Consider the following 18,260-nt stretch of genomic DNA (forward strand, 5'->3'; position numbering starts at 1 on the left):
TTAATTCAAATAGATGTGTGCAGGAATCATGTCTCTGTAATTTAAAATCTCTATGACTTTGGGCAGTTTGCCTTACCTCTCTTCATTAAATTACCATGCATGCTTCTTTCCCCTAATTTCTGAGTGTGCCCTGGACTTCCCTATCAGAACATTTATCACACTCTACTGTAATTGTATGCTTAGGTTCTATCTCCCTTAGAACACTAAAAGCATTTTAAGGACAGAGACTATGTGTCTTTTGTTATCCCTGTATTTCCAGCACCTAGCATTATGGCACATAACATTTGTTAAATTTATTTATTGTCTTAGGGGAGGTGAACTGGAGAGCTGAAGAATCAGGAAGCCTTACTTCTCATTTACATACCTTTTTATAATTCTTGTGGTTCTTTGTTATGGCAGTCCCTGGAAACTAATACACCAAGGTACAACTTTTTAAAACTTTTTATTTGCAGATAATAATAGACTCACAGGAAGTTGTAAAAATAATACAGAGCGGTCCCACATATCCTTTACCCATTTTTCCCCAATGGTTACCGGATGTTTTAGACCAAAAAATAGAAAAAGTTAGAATATGAGATGTTTTTAATTCTTGCATTTGTACTTTTTGAAGTGGTTTATTTTTCAACTTTTCTGTCTTGTTTCTAATTTAAAAGACTATGAGATATATCCCCTCTTTCTTTGGATTTCCTTCCCATTTAGGTCACCACAGAGCACTGAGTAGAGTTCCTTGAGCTATATACAGTAGTTTCTCATTAGTTATCTCTTTTATACATAGTATCAATAATGTATATATGTCAATCCCAATCTCCCAATTCATCCCACCACCCCACTTCCTCCCTTGGTGTCCATACGTTTGTTCTCTACATCTGTGTCTCTATTTCTGCTTTGCAAATAAGATCATCTATACCATTTTTCTAGATTCCACATATAAACGTTAATATATGATATTTGTTTTTCTCTTTCTGACTTACTTCACTCTTTATGACAGTCTCTGGCTCCATCCACGTCTCTACAAATGACCCAATTTCATTCCTTTTTATGGCTGAATAATATTCCATAGTATATATATATACCACATCTTCTTTATCCATTCCTCTGTCGGTGGACATTATATGTATACATATAGCTGATTCACTTTGCTGTACAGTAGAAAATAACACACATTGTAAAGCAACTATACCCCAATAAAAATTAATTAAAAAAATAAAATTAGAAAAATAAATAAATAAAAAGAACTTACAGGAATAAAAGGTATTGAAGCTTAAAAAAACAAAATAAAAAACAGACTATGAGAGATTTCAAGCATGCCATTTCAAGCTACCATGTCCCTAAAATAGCACATGAGATATAAATAACCTTTATTCTCAGTAAATAGAAAATATGACTTAATATGATTCTACAGAGTTTTGAATAGATGAATTCAACATATAGGTGTGAGGCTTATTTTTAGCCTAATTTGCATAATTATTCTCATTTCTTTTGTTTCTCATTTAGTTGATGTAGTTTAGCATCAGTATTCTTTAGGTTTTCTGTCATTAGCCATTCATTATGGGCATTAATTAAACAATGTACATATCACTAAGAATACATATTTTTAAGCTGTATAATGGTGAAACTATCATGAAAGCTAAAGCTTTGAGGTTGTGATAAACAAATTGAAGCCAGATATTTAGAAGGTCTGCAATCAAAAGAATCTTAGCATTTAAATGAGTTTAGAAGCACTGAAATACAGGAATCAGCAGATCAACATTATACTATCTATCTCGAAAAGAAATGAAAGAAGGTGTGTGGAGAAACAGCACTCTCATTTGTCTGCAGAAAAAGAAAACTGGAACAACCTCAGTGAAGGTCAATTCAACAATACAAACCAAAATTACAAATGAACAGAACTCTGTTGTCCAGCAGTTCAGCTTCTAGGACATATATATGGATACACTTGCACATGTATGAAATGACATATGTAATGATTACTTACTGCAGCATAATTTGTAATAGTAAATATGTGGAAACCAGCTAAGTGTCCACTAATGAGGGGTAAATTATGGCATATCCATCATTTAAAAAAAATGATGAGAAAGCTTTTTATGCATTTGTATGGAAAGATATCCAAAATAGATTACTAAGTGAAAGACAAGCAAGGTGAACAGGTATATACTGTAATACTAATTCAATAAAAGTAAGAGACATAATATACACCCACATATATTATTTATTTTGTATTTAAACCTATTAACTTTTTATTGAAGTATAACATATATATATATACAGAAAAGTGCACATTGTGTAACCTCAAAGAATTTTCATAACTGAACATACCCATGTAACTGGCACCAAGAGTCTAGGTCCTAGATCAAGAAACAGAACATCCCAGAGGCCTCATGTCCCTTCTAGTCACTATGACCACTCTACAAGAGTAGACATTATCCTGATTTCTAAAAGCATAGGCTAGTTTTGCTTATTTTTGTACTTAATAGGAATTGACTCATAAAATGTATACTCTTCTGTGTCTAGCTTTTTCATCCAGTATTGTATTTGTGCAATTCATCAATATTGTACACTGCTCAGTATCATTGCTGTTTAGTATTCCACTGTGTAAATGGGCCACAAATCATTTACCCATTCTACTACTTATGGATATTTGGGTAATTTCCAGTTTGAAGCTATTATAAATAGCACTACTATGAACATTCTAGTATATGCATATGCATGTCCATATACCTAGGCAAGGAATAGCTGAGGATCTGCATATCTGCAATTTTAATAGTACTGCCATACAGTTTGCAAAACTGATTGTACCAATTGACACTCCCACCAGCAATGTACAAGAATTCCAATTGTTACAAAACCTCACCCACACTTGCTATATTCTGTCTTTTTAATTTTAGTTATTCTTGTATTTGTGTAGTGATATTGCACTGTGGTTTCAACTTGTATTTCTCTAATGACTGATGATGTCGAGCACCTTTTCACATTCATTTGCTATTTGCTATTTAGATATAGCCTTGTGTGAAGTATCTAGGTCTTTTGCCTACTTTTATATTGAATTATCTGTCTGTTACACTTTTAAATTTTGAACCATGTGAATACTAATTTTTAAAAATTTTAAAGTAATGTAATTAAAAATATAAATAAATTTTATAGTGCTCTATGCTGCATGTTCTCTCCTTTGAGATTTATAATATACTAGTATTTCAGAAGCTCTAAAAAGTCTTAAAATTTTCACCACCACAGAACAGTTGAAGAAACGCTGTTTCCATTCTTGTCAAATTTTTAGTTTTCATGGAATTAATAATTGCTTCCTTTTTTTACTTGCTTATATTTTTTAAGTTCTCTCTCAAATTTTATCATGTATTTCATTAGATCTATCAAACATCTATCAATATAACTACCCAAATACTCAAAATTAGTAATCTAAATAAATTCAGTTACACTAACCAGTCTTTCTTCTTGGAGTCTGCCATCTTTCTTCTCCAGTGAAAATGATTGCTGTCTAATTCTGCCACAGATCTTTCACCCTGGCATTTCCCTTCACACTCTCCTGGTCCTTTTTTCTGGATCCCATGTCTTTCTTTTTCTTGTCTTGCTCTCATGTTTTGTTGGAGCACATCCTCTAGTAAGTTTCCCTAAAAAAAAAAAAAAAAAGAAAAGGGGGATGGATGGAAAATAACTGTTTTCATTCTTGTATATGTGAAAATGTTTTTATTCTACTCTTACACTTGATGGATAGTTTGACTATAGGATTCTAGGTTGGAAGTTATTGTCTTACAAAACTTGAAATTTCACTGTAGTGTTTTAGCATAAAAGTGTTATTGTTGAGAAACCCAAAGCTATTCTAATTCCCATCCGTTTATTCCTGCTTCTTCCCTCTGAAAACTTTTAGAATCTTCTCTTTATTCTTAGTGTTCTGATCGTTTTAATGGTGTGCTTTAACATAGGTCCTTTTTCATTCACTGTGGGTAGCTGGTGGGCCCTTTAAATATGAAGATCTTTGTCTTTTGGTCCTGGAAAAAATTCTTGAATTATTATTTTGATCATTTCCTCCCTTCTTAATGTTCTCTTTCTCTAGAATTCTTAGTTTGTAAACTAACTGGATGAATGAATGAACGGGAAATGTTTTCTGAGCACTTTTTGTAGCAAAAAGCTTATTAAGGAATGAACCACAGATTATCAGACCATATCTTTAAAGCTAAGTATTTTATTTTAAATTATCAAATTTTAAAACACACTCTTTCATTACAGCTTCCATTTATTGTAAACTGTAACACTGCTACTCTCATTTCAGGCAATACAAAAATACAGGAAGCACTGATTTTCTGTAGGCAGAAATCCCTGATTGAAGTCAGGCATTCCCTATTACTTTTGCTTTAGAATTCATTAAATGCTTAACATGGACTTGGTATTGTGTATAATATTTGCACCACACTTTGCAAAAGAGTCATTTCAGGTGTAGAAAAGTGTTTGTTTACGGTAAAAAGATCTTTGCAGTCTTTTTTGGTTGGCATTAAACACCGCATTCTTCCCAGATCTATAAGAAAGAAATGTTTGCAGTCGTACCTGGAATCAAGGGAGGGACTCTCTCAAGGTTACTTTTCAATCTCTGTAATTATGGACGTCAGGAGAGAGAGAAAGAGAAAAATAAAAAAGAGCCAGAAAAATACGTCCCTAGTAGAGAAGCACTCAAAAGGAACTAAACATCTGAACTTTTAGACGGGATTAAACTCTGACAGGGCTTATCAGCCACCCCCACAAGACTGAAGTAGTTGTAAGTGAGGCTAGATTGGAGTCCAGATAAGCAAGTGAATCTTCACCCCTACCTGACTCACCGGGCTGAGAAGTGCGGAGCCCTAGTAAGTCACCACCGCACTCCCTCAAAGGGCTTTCCGCGCAGGCGCGGAGTCAGGAAAAGGCAGCTGCCACACCCACCCCGCTACCTCTGTCTGGTGTTTGGCGACTCCACGAAGACGCGCCGATGGGACCAGAGGAGATTCCTCCTGGGTGGGAGGGTCCGCTGACTGGGTGTGAGGCTGCAGAGAAGAAATTTCCCCAAAAGAAAACCTTTCCAACCTAGTGGGTTGGGGGAAGAGAAGACAAATTGAGCGCCCCTGGCTCACTTCCCCACTCCCAAGCCCCCGCCCGAGCCCCGCCGGTGTGGCACACGTCGTCTGGGCGCCACAAGGCGGAGATCTCGGGCCTCAGGCCGAGGCCGGAGCCTTGCTGGGAGGATCGCGGGCCAGCGGCCCTCAGCCCCGCCTCGGCATCCGCCGCTGACGTCGCCTGAGAAGTCTGGGGAGGGAGGAGCTCCGACAGGCGGGCTCGGGTGGCTGGCAGCGCCTGGGAGGGCCAGGTCGGAGAGAGGAAGCTCCTCCCCTGTGCGCCCCGCCGCCGCAGAGTTGAATAGTCTGTAGAAGAGAAGAGTCCGCTCTGGCTCCGGATAAGCAGCGGCTTGGCGTGGGTTGTGCGGAGAATGGACAGCCTCGTGACCTAATGTCCGGCAGGCTGTAGGGCCTGCCGACCCGGCTCGCGCAGGGGGTGGAGCCGCGGGAGCGGCGGGCTCTTCCGGAATCGACCGGCTGCCTGAGTGCCCGCGCCACCCGCTACCATGAACGAGGAGGCCATCTGCAGCGCCCTGCCCACCATCCCGTACCACAAGCTCGCCGACTTGCGCTGCCTGAGCCGCGGCGCGTCCGGCACCGTGTCTTCTGCCCGCCACGCAGACTGGCGCGTTCAGGTGGCCGTGAAACACCTGCACGTTCACACCCCGCTGCTGGACAGGTAGGGCGCCCCGGCGGCTCCACCGCGGAGCCCCGAAATCTGCGTTCCCCACCCCACTGGCTCTAACCCCGGGCAAGCGGGCTCTGAAGCCCAAGCGACGGTGACCACTTGGGATCGGCCGCACACCTCGTCACCTCTAGGCAGCCGTTCAACGCTTGGGCTAACATGGTGGGGAGAGCAGGCTTCTCTGGAGATGCAGCAATCACGCTTCTTTTCACTGCCCTCTCCTTTTTTTCTTACTCCTGGGCCTCCTTTCTCCAGACACCACAAATCAGCAATCACAGCCCAACTCTAAACGTCCTCTTTATTGAAATTGGGTTTTGTTTGCTTTGTTTTTCCCTGCTTTTTTTTTTTTTTTTTGAAGTCGAATTCTAGGGCTGCACTTCCCAATAGGTAGCTCTTAGCCACAGGTGGCTATTACTTTTTTTTTAAAGTGGCTATTAGAAAATTTCAAATTGTATATGTGGTTCACATTATATTTTTATTGAACAGCACTGCTCTAGAGTCTGGGACGTTTTGGTTTGGGCTTTTTGTTGTTTTTGGTTTACACATGTAGGCATGAAAGTTTAGATATCAAACTCAATTTAGTTTCTCCTCTTACCGTCACAGGGAAGGAAGCCTGTCTCTAGAGGAAACTTGTATTATTTTTGCTAAGAATAAACTGAAATCAGAAAGCTGTTAAATGACCAAAAATTTTGAATGTCTCTCCCATCCTGGAACAATTTTAGTGCAATGTCCAGATTTCAAGGGAAGGCTAGATTAGTTCCTGTTTCCAGAAAAACCTTTCAACCATATATATTAATCAGTGAGTCTAGTCACTAATCTTGTGTATTTTCCTTCCAATAGGAATTAAACTAGGCCCTGCATTCAATTATTAGTGAGTTGACATCCATGATTGCAACATTCTCCTCTCCTCCCCCTATATCTGAAGTGAAAATACATCATGCTAGATGCCTGATTAGCCAGAGGCTGTCAGTATCCAACAGCAGACAAATTCCTCAGCTTCAGCCCTGCTAATGTTATTGACTTTCATCTGCCTGTGGCTTTTATTTGCTCTCTTGCTATCAGGCTTGGATGGGCTAGATCTCACAGTAAGTTTGAGACACCTCTAAAAATTGTTCCCGCTTTTGTGTACTAAATCCTGATTTAGTGATATACAGGGTATATTTACCCTGGGTCTTGAATTCTGTGGAGCAATTACTGGGAAATTATGTGTATGTGTATGTAGTCCACTTTGAAGGGTGGTGGTTGATTAGAGAGGCTAGATGTATTTTAGAATCAACTATTAAAATATATGGAAATCTAGCACTGATGGACTCATTAGGTATTTTAAAGGAGATGGATCCTCCCATTTTGGATGCTGCTTCTCAAGATTTTAATTTATCTACGTTTTGTGCCATTTGGGGCCAAGAAATGAAGACAGTTCCCTTTCGTGCTCATTAACAATTTCATAATCTAAAATTCTTCACTAAATCGGGTAGGAAATTAACTCTGCCGTCAAAGAAGCCATAAGGACCAGTGCAACACTCTGGCTTTACTGCATCACATTTTTTCTTCCACTTGTTACCTAGAATGTTAACATTAGCAGTGTTTATGTAGTCTGAGCATAGGACTGGGCTATGCATTTGACTCACAGGGTGTCTTATGTCCTCACTTATAACGTGGGAATAACATGTACTTCTTGGGCTCTGGTGTGGATAATTTTGCATTGTTTGCACTGTTCTTTGAGATCACAAAAGAAAAATAAGTTTATGTGCTGTAACATGTTCTTATTTTAGTGATTGGTGAATTATTCTCTGTAACCTGACTTCTGCCCAATGAGTGGACCTTCCCCAACAATCTCCCAACTCCTTATGAGTAGTTGAGTCTGCTAGGTTGTTCAAATACCTTGTGTAGTGTAACTGTTTTGTAACTGAAATTTGCTGTGGGTAATTTTGGTAATATGTCTATAAACATTTTTATTTTTTAAAATATAAAAATCTATTTTTAAACCATTTTGGCTTTTTCTGTTTTCCCACTCATTCTTCCTGAAATCTGACTTCAAGAATTTTCCTTCTCTGATTAAGCAGTGAGTGGAAAAAACAAAGGCTTTAGAGTCCCACAAGTGCAATTCAAATCTGACTCCAAATCTGCCACTTAGTGTTGGCATGAGCATTAGAAATTATTAATTTATGTGAGCCTTAGTGCTCTCATATATAAAGTAGGGATGATGAAACCAACTGTAGTAAAGTGGCCAACACATAATAGGATCACAAGAGAAGGAAGAATACATCATACTCTTAATGGGAGGAGGACTTAGTATATTAAGTATCACTAAGATATCCCCTAGCATGCCCTCTCTATAATTCTTTCTCAGAGTATCCAGGAACCTTCCCGGCAAAGGTGCTACTCAATAACTGTCTTGTTGACCTACATTTCATGAGGCGAATACAGACCTGTTTCAGCTTAGGAAATATAAATTTAATTAAAGCAGGTCTCACAAACTGGTATAATTGGTTGCCTCACAGTTGGGATATTAAGTGGCTGAAGAGCAGTGAGAAGGAGAGAAACTCTTTATGCATTCTTGTAATTCTTGAATTTTGAAACATGTAAGTATATTACCTATTCAAAACATAGATGACTAAGATTTTTTTGCTTTATTTTGCTTATTGTTTGCTTATTGTTTAGAGCAAAGTCTAAATTTTCAGCTTTCTTCCAGTAAAACCAACTGGAACACTTCACACATAATGGAGAATAACCACCATTTTCAGGTCTGGGTTTCAGTGAATTGCTAGGGGTACTAAGGACCACTTTGTTTTAATACTTTTTACACCCAAATCCCTTCTATCATGATGAGGCATAAGTGGTCTTTTACCTTTCAATTTAGTGCTTACCCTTATTAAATTTACCAGTCAATTGGCTAATATTTAGAGAAAGAGCATCTGCTCTGTGTGTTACCAGAGTTGTCACCAGACCCTTGCTCAAAACTCACCAATCCCTCCTTTGAACAGGAACTAACATGTATCTTTAAGTCACAGGGTCTGGACACAAAGGAAGCTATAGGAAGAGAAAAACAAAAACTGGATAGAATCAGCTGAAACCAAAATGGCTACAAATCTGACCTCCAACAGACCCTGAGGAGTCTCATTCTATGCTGATTTTACTATATAGTATACTAAATGACACACCTACAGGTGACTATGACCGGATGTCACAAACCAAAAAAGGGCAGAAAAGGGGTTGTACCCCATTTCCAGGGAAGCCCTGCTTCTTTCCCAGAAAACCAGTGCATGTGCCTCACCATCATTAGTCTCGCTCCTACCCTCATCGTCCTTATTCCTTAAAAGCAAATCCCTCTCACCATTAAGGTGAGAAGTTGATTTGTGAACTAAGTTTCTACTTCTCCATTCTCTGACCATTGAATAAAGCTGCTTCAATCTCAGCTTCGGTTTTCTTTTGGCTGCATGAACTCAAATGGAGAAAGAACCTTCCCCACTGAGGCAGAGGGCCTCAGCAGGGCTAGGGAGCAAGCAGGGGTCCATAAGACTTAATTTGGTAAAGTATACATAACAGTGCTATGGGAAAATTCCTTTAAAATAGCCAAGTAATTACATGAATGTTCACAGAATGCCTATATCTGTAAGTTATTCCTTTCATAGAATCTTTTCAAGAAGTAATACTTATTCTGATAATAGTATTGTTACTAAAAATATTTTGGAACCATTTGTTTGGAGATGTCTTTAGACTCATTTTACAATCTCATGTTTGCACAGTTATAGCTAATATAGACGAGTAAATAAGAGATGATAAGTCCACCATAGTTTAGAGTAGGAATAAATCATTTCAATAGAGATTGACTAAGGAATGACAGGGCATCTGCTCCACACAGAGCAATCAGCTCACTGCTTTAGGGGAATATTTTTAAAATAATTTGTTCATTATAAAACTATATAACAGAATATGTGCATCCATGAATGATTTTCTTTACAGAATTATCTAGGTAAGCAATATAATAATACTATGATTGCTAAAATATTCTTAAATTAGCCATTTAGTGTGCCTTTAGACTCAGTTTACAAATAATGTGAAAGACTTAATCTCATTTTTGTTTGGTTATAGTTAATGCAGGACACTAAATGAAAAGATAAATCCTAATATAATTCAGAGCTAAGAGATAGCATTTCAATAGAGATTGGCCAAGAAATTATCTATGAAAGAAGTAAGATTTAAATTAGACCTTGAATACAAGTACCATCTGCAGATGTGTAGAGAGATAAAGATAGCACTCTATGCAGAAGCAACTGTGTAAACAAAGGCATCAATACTGGACAACTCAGATTCTGCTCATGAGAGAGTAAATAGATGTAACTTGCCATGGACCAGCCGGAGAAAGAGGATTTCACCGCCCAGGGTCAGAAGGGAAGGGGTAAGGAACTGAAGTAGCACCGACGAATGGGGTCAGAAGGACCAAGACAACTGATGGTTGCAAGGCAAATTGTATTGTGCTACAGTTGCAGATTATATAGACTAGAAAAAGGAAGGCTGCCAGATGGTGGTTTACATCATCTAAAGACTGTCTCGGCTCAAGGTTAACTTCCCTGGGAGAAAACCCATAAAGCCAGAATCATCCAAAATAACCTGCACGTGCAGGGGTAGACAGCTTTGCTTGTCTCATTTTACATTTTTTCTGATCTCTGGGCCCTGGTGATTTATCTCCCGTGGAATGGAACAAGTAGGGGAACAAGTAGGGACAGTCCCTTCGAGCAGCGGCGGCATGCCTGGCACGTCTGCAGCCTGCTCTCAAGGCTGACTGCTTCCCACACATGGGGCTACTTCTGCAGGTGGGGTCAGAATCCTCCTCAGTTGCAGGTGGTCCCTGTGCATATTCTAGGTGATGCTTCTCCTCTGTTCTACTGCTTCAGTTTCACACTCTTCCACTTGTCTTCCGTCTTTCAAAACTGTTGAAATCTCTTGATAGTTGTGGGCTTATATACTTAAACACTTTGATACCATCATTGTAGTGTCTTGTCAAAACAGAGAAGAGCTGAAAGGGTTCTCATGCATTCTGAATCTGCTATTCTGTGGTCCCAGTGTTTAAACTTCTTGGTCTTCCCCAGTGTCTATCATTGCTTTTAGAAATACAATCTCCTGGTCTACTCGTGAAGGAAATGAACACATCACATCTAAAATGACAAGGAATGCGGGTTAGATGCTCTAGGGTCTTATCGTACTCTGCCATTTACTAATAAACCACTTACGTGCTACAAATTGTAGGTGCTCATTTATAAAATGAAAGGGGGTAACACTACATGAACTATACATTTCTCCTACTCTAACATTTCATAATTTACTAAGTTTTTTCTTAAAATTTCTCTACATTGTCATTAATTTTCATTAAAAAAAATAAAAATCTTACTTTCTCTTTTGAAAATCAAAAAGTAATTCCCATAGTCCTACAATAATGGGATAATTAGTTCTGAAACCTGTCAAGTTTCATGTTTCATACGAAAGGAAAATCATATTAAATAATTTTTAAAAATTAAACATGGACTTTGTAGCACAAAGACAAGGTCCCCCCAAATGGTGTTCCTTTATTTACTGGAAATGTTCAGCTCTGCATTAAAGTTGAAAGAAAATAAATATATTATTTTTGAGGCACAAAAATTTCTTATGAAAATCAATTTTTCTTTTCTGTCCATACAAACAAAAGTATGGAATGACATTAGAGGTCAGGTTTATTTGGTAATAGAATGTAGCTTCTTGATATTTTTTATTTTAGGAAAGGAGAATATCAACATCAAAACTTTTTTCAACTTTACTTTTATTTAAAATGAAGCCATATTTTTCTCTTATAAAAAGAGAGTTCAACTAGAACTGTCAATTTTCTCATCGGTAAAACAAGAGCACTGAATCAGCTGACTATATTCATTCAGAACTCAATTTCTTTATCATATGATCACTAAGGTTCTCCCTAGATCTAATATACTAAAGTTCTAAGGAAATGAAAATATACTACTAACGACATGTTTTTTTTTTTTTCTTTTTTTTTTTTTTTTTTGCGTTACATGGGCCTCTCACTGTTGTGGCCTCTCCCGTTGCGGAGCACAGGCTCCGGACGCACAGGCTCAACAGCCATGGCTCACGGGCCCAGCTGCTCCGCGGCATGTGGGATCTTCCCAGACCGGGGCACGAACCCGTGTCCCCTGCATCGGCAGGCGGACTCTCAACCACTGCGCCACCAGGGAAGCCCTAACGACATGTTTTGATTTTTATTTCTTAGAGTTCAAATGTCCACCATTCACCTTGGTCTAAGCTTAAGGAACCATTCAAGGGGATACAATGCAGATGGGAGGGGAAAACAGAACCCTCATACAAGCTGTGCCATGTTGCAATCAGGCTTCCCTTTGAAAAATAATCTTCTCTATAGCTTTAAAGTGATAACTTTGTACCTGCAATGCTTCTTGTTTCAAACGGATTTTCTCTGCTCTTCCTGAACACTTTCTGAGGAATCATCGACCTCTTTGATTTCTGAGGAGGAAGGAGTCTCTACTGTCACAGTCACAGGAAGTTCTGATGGACCTGAGTGTCACAAGAAGAAGATAGGAAACCACAGAGTTGTTAAACTAAAGTGCAAAGAAAGAAAACAAGATTGTATAAAAGATAACACAAGCCAGATACCGAGTATCCAAATATTAGAGGACATTTAACAAAAGTGACCTGAGGTATCATTATTTATAAATGTCTCTCACTGCTCCTTAGTTTAAAACAGGCAATGACTAAGTAAAATTACAGGAACTTATTTTTGCTATGTTGCTGTACAGACTTCTGTTGTACATGGTTAGGATTAGTAATGGGAATTGCCCGTATTATTTTATTAAGTTTCTTTCACAGAAGCCAAGTGAAGAGCCAGGGTAACCATTTTTTCTCAGATCAACTTTAGACTGCAAATGAAAACTTTATTTTTCACCATCAGACAAAAACAGTCTGGAAGAAAATGTAGTTTTTTGGAGAAAAATACATCAGTAAAGGGACTGATAAAGAATCAGAAAAATAATCAGAAAGTCAACATTCTAAGCTGTGTATAATAGATGTTACAATTTAAAAACAATAAATCACATACACATACATAACTAAAACTGAGTCATCAAAAATTTCATCTTCTCATAACCCTTAAGCCAAAATCAGGGTAATAGTAGTACAATTCTCCTGTCAAGCTTCACTGCCAATGCAATGTTGTTCAATTGGACATTTCCAAACATTTAAAAACTGACCTGGCCACAACCCCATAAAAGTCTACAGATCATAAAGAAGTGTGCTGGGATTACGTAACTATGCAGAAGACAAGTCACAAGGACATCATTTTGACAACAAGCAGCAAACCCTGCATCATAGGAAAAACCTAAGAGGAGAACGAGGTGCACACCCCTCTCTCTGGGCATGCAAGGGCAGGACTGACACCCAAGATGCTCTTCTCTCAACCTCAGCAGTGGTGCCTTTCACAAAGCAACTATGCAGTCTCCCAGAACCACTGGGAAGGAGAATCTGATACTGACAGTGTTAGCTTGTCATGAGGCCATAAGCGAGGGAATGTGTGTGGCCTTGGTGAGAGAGCAGAGGTTTGGGAGATGTTGCTTTATATTGGCTTTCAGATCAGGAATTTGTACATAGCCCACAAACAATGTTTCTTGAAAACATGTGAACATTCTTGAGTATGACAGCTCCCTGTGAGGGGTCAGAAGTGGCATTCAAGTTCGTTTCACTGGGTAACAGCTGATTTTCAGACTGGAAAACAGGCTTCCTTGTTTACAGACATAACCACAAGGCTGCCAGTTGTGTGCCAAATCCACACAACTACACAGTTGCATTGGAAGAGCGACCAAACATGTTTTACATGGATTTATTTCAGAGAGGGAAATGCTTCTTGTAAGGCTCTGTCAGTTTAAAAAGCAAGAAGAATGACCACCCACCTTTCCCAATTCAAGCCCTATATATCATAAATATGATAGCTAAACACCAGCAACTGATTGCATACATCACAAGCTTTGATGAATGCAAAGCCCCTAAAAAGATATCAACAACACAAAGTTAGATCTTCATGTAAATACATCACCAGTTAAACCCAGTTAATACAACTATTTAGTATTATGTACAGCATCCGTACAGAGTTGTGTATAAAAATAAATAAGCTCAGTTGTTACTTCTCCTTTTTCATTTTTAATTCTATTGATTTGAGTCTTCTCCCTTTTTTTTCTTGATGAGTCTGGCTAATGGTTTATCAATTTTGTTTATCTTCTCAAAGAACCAGCTTTTAGTTTTATTGACCTTTGCTATCGTTTCCTTCATTTCTTTTTCATTTATTTCTGATCTGATCTTTATGATTTCTTTCCTTCTGCTAACTTTGGGGGGTTTTTGTTCTTCTTTCTCTAAATACATGAAAGAATGCTCAACATCATTAATCATTAGAGAAATGCAAATCAAAACTACAATGAGATATCATCTCACACCAGTCAGAATGGCCATCATCAAGAAATCTAGAAACAATAAATGCTGGAGAGGGTGTGGAGAAAAGGGAACACTCTTGCACTGCGGGTGGGAATGTGAATTGGTACAGCCACTATGGGGAACAGTCTGGAGGTTCCTTAAAAAACTAAAAATAGAACTATCATATGACCCAGCAATCCCACTACTGGGCATATACCCTGAGAAAACCATAATTCAAAAAGAGTCATGTACCAAAATGTTCATTGCAGCTCTATTCACAATAGCCCGGAGATGGAAACAACCTAAGTGTCCATCATTGGATGAATGGATAAAGAAGATGTGGCACATATATACAATGGAATATTACTCACCCATAAAAAGAAACGAAACTGAGCTCTTTGTAATGAGGTGGATAGACCTAGAGTCTGTCATACAGAGTGAAGTAAGTCAGAAAGAGAAAGACAAATACCATATGCTAACACATATATATGGATTTAAAAAAAAATGTCATGAAGAACCTAGGGGTAAAACGGGAATAAAGACACAGACCTACTTGAGAATGGACTTGAGGATATGGGGAAGGGGAATGCTAAGCTGTGACAAAGCAAAAGAGAGGCATGGACATATATACACTACCAAACGTAAAATAGCTAGCTAGTGGGAAGCAGCCGCAGAGCACAGGGAGATCAGCTCGGTGCTTTGTGACCACCTGGAGGGGTGGGATGGGGAGGGTGAGAGGGAGGGAGATGCAGGAGGGAAGGGATATGGGAACAGATGTATATGTATGATTGATTCACTTTGTTATAAAGCAGAAACTAATTAAAAAAAAATAAGCTCAAAACAAGGACCTGGAGGGCTCTGCTACTGAGAAAACTCAACAGAATTCAGCCGACTGGCTTGGTAATAACTCTGAACTGCTGAGAGGCCCCTTCAGTTCCTATGTCCAGGATGGTTGAGATTTCAATCTCACTTCTTTAAATGGTGATATCAATCGTTCTCTAATTTACCACCCTGTGTGACGAGGATAGGCCTGAGATTAAGTGTCTCAAGAAGAAGATAGGAAACCACAGAGCTGTTAAACTCAAGTGCAAAGACTGGGGATTCAACACTATAGTTTATGCAACAGCAATTCACATTACCATTTGCAAAAAAGTAGTCGGTTGTCCAACGGGGATTATAAACATCCATTTAACATGAGCAACTGAACAGATACTTTACACAGTAACTACTTCAAGTACTATTTAAAATCAATTCTCTTTCTTTTCTTAAGCAATTGTTAATCCCCAATTTCGTGAATACTACCAAGTAAGTCACTTGAAGATCATCTAGAGCCATCTATTTCACTTAGGAAGCCTAAAGCTATAGTTGAACCATTTTATTTAGTGTTCTGTGACAAAAATTACTATGAACAGCTATCCGCTGGATAAGAAATCAGGTAAAGCTAGTTTGGCTCACTAAATCTGATATGCTGAGTTAATAAGCCAGTTGATTTAGAATAGGTCTAATGCATATTTCTCATCCATTCTGCATTAAACTATTTCCCATGCCTAAAATGTCTTTTTTCCCATTTGCACATATCCAAATTCCTACTTCTGTGCTGTAGGGCTTCGCTCAACTACACCTGCCTTTAATGAAACTTTTCTCACATGTACAATTGGTGATAATTTTAGTCTCCTCAAGACTCCTACGGGGTTACCTCTGTTGTGACACTTGAGAAACAACTTGAAACTCCCCATTACTGTTTGTTTTTCTTCCTTAGAGGGCTCATTAGGCAGAAACCATGTGTCAGTTACCTTTTTCCCTCTATAGAAAGCACCAGAGACCACCCACATAATAGAAGTTCCAAAATAAAGAACTCTAAATGACTGAAAAAGACAGGGAATGCAAACACGTTACCTGTTGCTTTTTGCATATTCTGCCGTATGCCATGGCTGGAAACCAGACACACCAGGTGGTAGAGGTTCAGGACCATAACATTCTTTACCAGCAGAGTGTTTCCTTCCATTATTTACAGGTTGCTTTGCGGCCAAGCCTATGTTTGACAAAGCATGAAAAGAAGGAATCAAGATGCACCAAAGGTCTACAGAGCAACTGTCACATGTGTACACTTTGAAAGGAATCAAACATGCACTTGACAATGATGCCAAGGACATTAAAAAGAGGATCGTTTTGCACAAAGGTTTTACATAAGCCAGCATTTTTAAAAAATATAAGTTCTCTACAGTAACAAGTTATTTTAACTAAAATAAAAGTATTGAGATGTGCAGAAATGCAAAAATCAATTTTTAAAATAATCCCAAAGTATGATACATTTTATGTATTATGCAGAAACACTCAAGTTTACTGAATCTTAGAACACCTTTGGCATTTCTGAATCTCAAGGACACAGAAACACAGACACACCCATGACTTCTGCCAAACAGAATCTTCAGAAGTAGACCAAAATTTAAATTTAAAATGAATTTTTCTATGTAAAAACAATAAAACTTTTGTGGCTACAAGTTGCTGGGTGGTAGGTGAGTCAATGTTACCCTCCTATAAGCCTGTCAACCTTCACTGCTCCTTTGATTTCATATAGAAAACACACACAAAAAAACAGATGAAACCCACTGGATGAAAGAGTGAAATGTGGAGACTTATCCTATATTTCAGTAGTAAAGAGGCAAGTATCTTTATATGAAATATCTGGTTGCAAAAACTAAACCTACGTGCTAACAGTTTATTTAGAACAAGCCATATATTAAAATTCACATTTAAATATTTAATTTGAATTTACTGAAAACAAACATCATAGGTTAAAATGGTTACATTTATCTTTCCAATCTATATTTTATATTATTTTTTTTATTTTAATAGATCTTTATTGGAGTAAAATTGCTTCACAATTTTGTTAGTTTCTGTTACACAACAAAGCGAATCAGCCATATGCATACACATGTCCCCATATCCCCTCCCTCTTGAGCCTCCCTCCCACCCTCCCTATCCTACCCCTCTAGGTCATAGCAAAGCACCGAGCTGATCTCCTTGTGCTATGCTGCTGCTTTCTACTATATTTTAGCAGCATTAGGATGCAGGGTAAAATGGAGTGTATGTGGTAATATAGGACAAATATTTCATAGAGTGTAGCTTATTGATAATCACCACACGATCCTGTGTGATTTACAGGCCTCTTAAAAATATATAGGAGCTCAGTTCATTTTGTCCTATTTTGTTGTGTTTTTTAACTTAATTACCATCAAAAAAATGTTTGTATGTATGTGGTTTGTATGTGTATACACTTCCTTTACTTTCAGAAACTAATGCAAATACATTTGTATTAAAATTTTTTTTATTGCACTTTTCTTGTTAGGAGATAAAAAAAATTTCTAATAAAAGTTCCCATCATTTTTTACACATAATTACAATATAAATGTGGCACAATTCACACCATTATTTTACCCCTATACTCACCTGGATCTAGGTATATACCCAGATACTGATTTGGCTTACCTCTATGTCTCCAAATAACTGAGGCAAATACAAAAAAAAAGCCCAAGAAATAAAATTACTCTTAAAATAGCTCAGTGAGCTTGTATACTTCAGTTACATTTCCACTTTGTTTAAACATGTTAAATAAAAAAAAGTTTAACTGTTTTCTTCTCATTCCATGATGCCCTATTATATACCACCAGGTACTAATTTTACAGAATTCCTAATATGTTTTACATATACATGCTTTATTTATATATATTTCCATTTCTAATATCATAGCAAAAGTCAACTTAGCTATTTTAAGAATACTTTACATATGATATAAATTTTTAATAATAATATCTAATTAGTGTGATATCACAAATCTTAACTTCTTAGTATGTACTATTTGATTATTAAAATATCACTCTCTTGAAATAACAATTGGCCGACGATCATAAGCTTTTTTTTGACTTCATAAACACTCTTAACAACTTCTATTTAATACACTATTGTCCAAGCAGGTTGATTAATAGAGAATCAAAAACATACAACTTTAAGTAGAAAAAAAAAAGCTG

The 18,260-nt window shown here is 37.8% G+C and overlaps 2 protein-coding genes across 12 annotated transcripts in view; one reads left to right on the plus strand and one right to left on the minus strand.

The window, feature by feature from the left end:
- LOC308630186 (uncharacterized protein) overlaps positions 1-18,260 on the minus strand; it is a 282,945-nt gene that overhangs the window by 28,548 nt on the left and 236,137 nt on the right. For 8 of the 11 annotated variants that reach the window (XM_081258645.1, XM_081258644.1, XM_081258650.1 and 5 more), the window contains one exon: positions 3,436-3,623. In XM_081258645.1, the coding sequence (XP_081114771.1) occupies positions 3,436-3,590 (155 nt within the window). In that variant the 5' untranslated portion in view covers positions 3,591-3,623. Of the gene's footprint in view, positions 1-3,435; positions 3,624-4,554; positions 4,598-4,823; positions 5,019-18,260 lie in introns of those variants that run through there. The other 3 variants (XM_081258646.1, XM_081258647.1, XM_081258649.1) reach the window with 2 other exon arrangements.
- RIPK2 (receptor interacting serine/threonine kinase 2) overlaps positions 5,125-18,260 on the plus strand; it is a 278,912-nt gene continuing 265,776 nt past the window's right edge. Inside the window, exon 1 of the mRNA XM_081258642.1 lies at positions 5,125-5,772. Coding sequence (XP_081114768.1) covers positions 5,600-5,772 — 173 coding nt within the window. The 5' untranslated portion in view covers positions 5,125-5,599. The remainder of the gene's footprint in view (positions 5,773-18,260) is intronic.

Source organism: Mesoplodon bidens (assembly GCF_964165515.1).
Source record: "Mesoplodon bidens genome assembly, chromosome: 16".
Lineage (NCBI taxonomy): Eukaryota > Metazoa > Chordata > Mammalia > Artiodactyla > Ziphiidae > Mesoplodon > Mesoplodon bidens.